Source organism: Charadrius vociferus, unplaced genomic scaffold (genome assembly GCF_000708025.1).
Source record: "Charadrius vociferus isolate BGI_N301 unplaced genomic scaffold, ASM70802v2 scaffold900, whole genome shotgun sequence".
Lineage (NCBI taxonomy): Eukaryota > Metazoa > Chordata > Aves > Charadriiformes > Charadriidae > Charadrius > Charadrius vociferus.
The window spans coordinates 211,938-217,308 of NW_009646342.1; the positions used below are offsets into that span (position 1 = coordinate 211,938).

General features: G+C 39.7%; 1 protein-coding gene across 1 annotated transcript in view; it reads right to left on the minus strand.

Moving 5' to 3' along the window:
• KIAA0907 (KIAA0907 ortholog) overlaps window positions 1-4,499 on the minus strand; it is a 10,133-nt gene extending 5,634 nt beyond the window's left edge. The window contains exons 1-7 of the mRNA XM_009894001.1: window positions 4,494-4,499; window positions 4,041-4,169; window positions 3,603-3,682; window positions 2,910-2,962; window positions 1,857-2,020; window positions 1,242-1,453; window positions 628-688 (exon numbers count right to left, since the gene is read on the minus strand). Of these exons, the coding sequence (XP_009892303.1) occupies window positions 628-688; window positions 1,242-1,453; window positions 1,857-2,020; window positions 2,910-2,962; window positions 3,603-3,682; window positions 4,041-4,169; window positions 4,494-4,499 (705 nt within the window). The remainder of the gene's footprint in view (window positions 1-627; window positions 689-1,241; window positions 1,454-1,856; window positions 2,021-2,909; window positions 2,963-3,602; window positions 3,683-4,040; window positions 4,170-4,493) is intronic.
• Window positions 4,500-5,371: the final 872 nt, after the last annotated feature.

Consider the following 5,371-nt stretch of genomic DNA (forward strand, 5'->3'; position numbering starts at 1 on the left):
AAAATACAGGACAATCTTTCACAGGAAATAGTGGGAAACTAATTACTTCAGTAAAGACAAAATACCCAAAGTCAAAGAATCTAAAAGCTTCCGTATATTTTTCCAAAGATACTTTGTAGCCCATACTCAATTATCAATAGTAACAGGAACACTGTCTCACAGGATTTCACTTTATTTGCATTCATGTAAGAAAAGCTGAGAAATTAATTTTCTATGTGTACATGTGAGAGATTTTCTGAAATGTTTTTGGTACAACAATCACTTTAGGAAAGATAAAGCAGACAGCGTGGCTCTGGACAACATTTAAAGCCAAAGCAAGGGAAGCTACAGCAAACAGAAGAAAGCAGGATTCCTTTACGCATACAGCCAGACAATCCCCCGTCCCCCACTCCAGCTCTACTCTGGAAGCATTTGCGTATTTTTTTCCCCAAAATTCTACTACTACAGCTCCATCCTGAGAAATGTTTATTCACTGTACAAAAATTAGACAGCAGTACTTAGAAGGAAAAACCTATTAGCAAGTCAGAGCACATGGACAGTTTCCGAGAGCATAAAAAACATCATGAGGGAGGCACATGCTAAAGCTACAACAGAGTCTGAAATTTCTTATTTGTAAGAGCTACTCACAGTTTGCAATAGATTCTCACACAGCTTTTTAGCAGCTGCCAAACCTTCTGGCTTTGGGTGACTGAAAACATATACAAAAAATACCTCATAAGCACAAACGTTTCTGCCAAATTTGGAAGCTACTTCTTTCATCAGCAACCTGCTGTCAGGTCTTATCCCTTTAATGAGCGATCAGTCACCTCAACAGGACTCTAGCAGCTCTGCAACTATTTACCACAACTGTGAACAAAATCAATGAATATTTTCTACGTGAAAATTCAGGTTAGTCTAACTACTGCAAGAAAGGAGCCCAGAACGCTGACCTCATTGGTCAGTGCATTTTGTATTCTTCCCTTAAAGCTCAACATTGCAATCCGAGCCCCAAAAGAACACAGCTTTACTGTGTTCCCAATAAAAGCAGCACCTTATGGGTTGAACATCACTTTATACCATATCACCATATATGGCTGATATCTTTATCACTTTAGAGAGATCGTTATTAAAATGAAAATCAGCTTCAAAACCTATTTCATTTGCACTAAGTCAGTCAGAATTAAGAATCCCCCGTGTTGATTAAACATTAAGCTACATTCATAACTGGTCACTGGGACTTTTTTTTTTTTTAATCCTCGTACCTAATGTAGATGTACATGGGTTCAAATGCTTCTCTGCCCGATGCCGGTTCTATGCAACCTGAGCCTTTCCCACGAAGAAAGACTTTAGCACCCGTTTCAATCTGAATGTGCTGCAAGTAGGAGCAACCAGGGCCTTCCACCTTCTCCTTCACATTAAAGGTAGGTACAGCATGTTCCAGACCAACAAATAACTTGTCCTGAACATAATGCATCTGTAAATGTAACAGTAAAAGCTTATTATTTCACTCTAAGAATTAGGACGTTCATTTCACTGGAGGCCAGAAATCTTATTTCTATGGCAGTCAGAACAGTGAAGTGTCGGATGGCACAGTCAGCCCTTTGCTCTTCTGTAAGAAGGACTGCTCTCCCCATCCCTTTTCTTTCAGGAGGCTACCGTCATCCAAGTCTCACTCTTCAGACTTGGTCTGATTAGTCCTCCACTTTTCACAACACACAAGGGGTTTTTTTGATATTTTTTTGGGGGGTGGGAGGGGTGTGGTTTGTTTTGTTGGTCCGCCCCCCCGCGCCCCCCCAAGCACATTACATGTATATTTTTAATACGTAAATCTTGTAGTCAATGATATTCAATGAAATTCACATAAATGAATTACTCACCCCTGACTGGAATGGAGGTTTTTGGCCAACTGCTGGAGACAACTGAGTAATAGGGGCTGGCTGGTGATAGACAGTAACTGTAGCTCCGTTGAATGTCGGACTAGAACCTGTGGCTGCTTTCACTACTCCATTAGTAATTATCTCTTTAATTCGGTTAACAGCTCCTAGATGACAGAATATGAAATTCCATTTATATTTTGGCCCTTGTCAACTGCCCAGATTAACCAAATCATGAAATGACTAGGTTACTTTCCCATATCCTGCGACGGCAGATCTACAGGCAAGAAGATTGCATTTGACAACGACACCCAATATTATCATTCTGGGATGGGATCCCAAAGGATGGCAACAAGCATCAGGTTCTTTCTCCATTCCCACTGTGATAAAGCTTAGGCTAATATATGCACGTGGGCAATTTTAGCCCACACATTTTTAGCAAATGCTAGAAACATTTACATTAACTCCATGTAGAATTTACAGCTGAATGAATGAGAAAACTAACACATGAAAAATTGGTTACTAGCTGTGGAAATCAAGGTAGCTAAAAGTGAGCAGCTTCAAGTTTCAAGAGACAACTAAGGGCAAGCCCATGACCTGATAGACAGAACAAACATCTGAATAGCTCAGTATTCCTTTTTTTTTCGAGCAGGCATAGGCAAGACAGGAGTTCCTTGTCTATCTACATGGAAATGTAGATATTTCACAAAAAATGCTCATCCTTGTATATTAAAGGGAAGGTCTCCCTGTCACACACCTATCTCAGCGTGTTATCAGTGAATAAACTCATGCGTAAGAGCTGCACCTGCCTAGAAACCCTACCCACTCCTCCCACCTTCCTCATAGTCTAGCAAAAGTTTTATTTTCATGACTAATGCAGTACACAGCACCTTAGGTAGTTCTGAGCAGAGATCTTAACATCAATGTTTAAATGGGGTCTGTTATCAACACTGATATATTTATAGTCCAAATCCATACTGGTCATAACAAAGCCCCTCAGTAAAACCCCTTTAGTACAAATAATAAGAGAAAAAGCAGAATGCTTTGTACACTTACTGTCGACCAATTCCCGTGTCTGACCCTGGACATGAAGATACAAAGGACGATCTCTGGAAAGGAAATGTCAAATATTCCACTAAATTCATAGAAAACATACAGTAATGGATTCAATCTAATTATATTACAGTCCTCTAAAAACATGAAGTCGTCCATAAAGATTTTAAATACTCTTCAAATAAGGAAGTAAATACACATTCATGAAATATCACAGTGCTCAGTAAACAAAGCTTTGCACTGAAAACTAAAAAGACCCATAAGTTATTTACATGATGACTTATTGAACTTATACTGGTGTAAACTTTAATTTGCTTGTCCACATGAAAGATTAACTAAAAACACTGAATCTATGAAGTATTAGCTCTCTTTGTAATTGGAAAGTTGCCCGTTCTCAGCAAGATGCCCAAGAGATCCAGTATAGTGTTCAGTTGGAAGACACAGTTCATTCCGGTCTGCCACTATTTTTTTTTTTTTTTTAATTTCACCCTATCAATACTAAGCAGGTAGGAAAGCAGCTATGCAGTCGCTACTATCATAACGGCAAACATATTCTGAACACTCAATAGTCAATTCGCTCTGGCAGCCAAAGGTGACGCTGCTCATGGAAAACAAACCAAACAAAACCCCCACCACTTAGCCGCCCCATGAGGTAAAAAAGAAAAAAAGCAGAAATCCCAGAAGAGAAATACAAACCCGGGTCCCACTTTTGCCTTCTCTTCTGCAGTCATGAATCTCCCTCGAGTAGAGACAGCTGCTCCACTCAGCCGACTTATCTACAAACAATTTAAAAAACCCAGTGACAAGTTTACCAATAATAAATGAAGCACACACAAAACCCCCAAAGTGGTTTAAGCTATGTTGTTGTATAAAGAGACCAGAAGACATTAATAAAGCAGTAAGAGAATGAATGGTGCCCGCTAAAGGATACCAGCTATGCTACCCTACCTCATCTTCTGACATTTTATCGAACAAACCAATAAACTACCAAAAAAGTATCTTAGAAAACACAGTGAGTTTTGTAAAAAGAAGAAACCACCACCGCATATAGTTTATTGCAAGCTCTTTTAACCTTACAAACAGGTACAAACGTGCTGCCAAGCCTAAGAAATCTGACGTAGATCCTGTACATACCTCATCCTGAGTCTGTCCTCTCGTCAGCAGGTTTCTGCACGTGAGGGGGACATCATTGATTTCTACCTCTGCCACCACAAGGTCATCTTTGCTTTTACTTGTAGCCGGACCTTTTCCCAGAGCCTGCAGCTTCAAAGACAACCGTTGCAAAAGACCAGTGGTTGAAAAGCAGAGATAAATGACGTAACAAACAAATTGACCCGAATGCTCCAGAGGTGAATATCCTTTTCATTCTCCCCTTTCAGCCGTTAAACACAAAAGCTTTACAAATATTCGCAGAAAGCACTTTATCTATCTCTTTGCAATCTTAAGCCCAAATAAAAAGCTGGTTTTATCTTCAGCACATTTTAATATAATAAGTAATAACTGTTTCTGTCCTATAAATGGAGAAACAGATGTAGAACTGAACACTGAAGTTGTTCAAATGGAAACCAAGGCATCTTGCACTTGAACCGGCATGTCTGACACATCTGAGACTAACAAAACATGTAATTCACACTTGTCTCAACTCTCCTTATACAGACATAGAATTTAGAATTTCTGTTCAAGCTCTTAACTCATCCACACTGACTACACTCCCCCCCCCCCTTTTTTTTTTTTTAACCAAGGGCATTTTTTTTGTCAGTACGTAAGCACTAAGAAAGAAAAAGCAACGGAGTCACAGATTCAGAAGATGGGGCGGAAGAGCTGGAGTTACAACAAAGACTTTACAGCTTTTTCCACATATACACAGTTCAATAGTACATCCTTCTAAAAATTCTGAAATGCTTTTGAGGACATAAACATAAGACAAAAGTCTACAAAAAGAGAACCTTCCAGTAACACCCAAAAGGTATCCATCCACTCTCATAAATACCACATGAGCCAGCAGGCAGCTACAGAGGGACATCTAATGCATCGTACACACATTCGATTTCTCCGTTCCTTCCATGCTTTTTCTAAGAACAACAACAACAAAGTACCTTCATTAACCTCCAGGCTCCTTAGCTTCCATTTGCTCACAATCTGAAGTGCCCTCAGAGTTAATTACACTGGAAATGTCATCACTGAACATTTCCTAACAAAAAGCAACATATGCAATAAAAAACCCCAATCCCATTTGCAAATTAATTAATAGGTTAAGTGGTTCCCACAGCAATACAATTTGCCCCAGGATGCCAGAAGGCCACCACAGCTTATGGAGACACCAAAGTATCTTCCAATTTTTAGGTGTCTCAAACTGCAAGTCAGCAAATAGACTGGTCTCACGACAGAGGAGGCTACTTGAGACCAAGCCACATGTTCAACACTGACAATTTCACATCCTCAGGAGGATGCGATGTCTTGAAAAG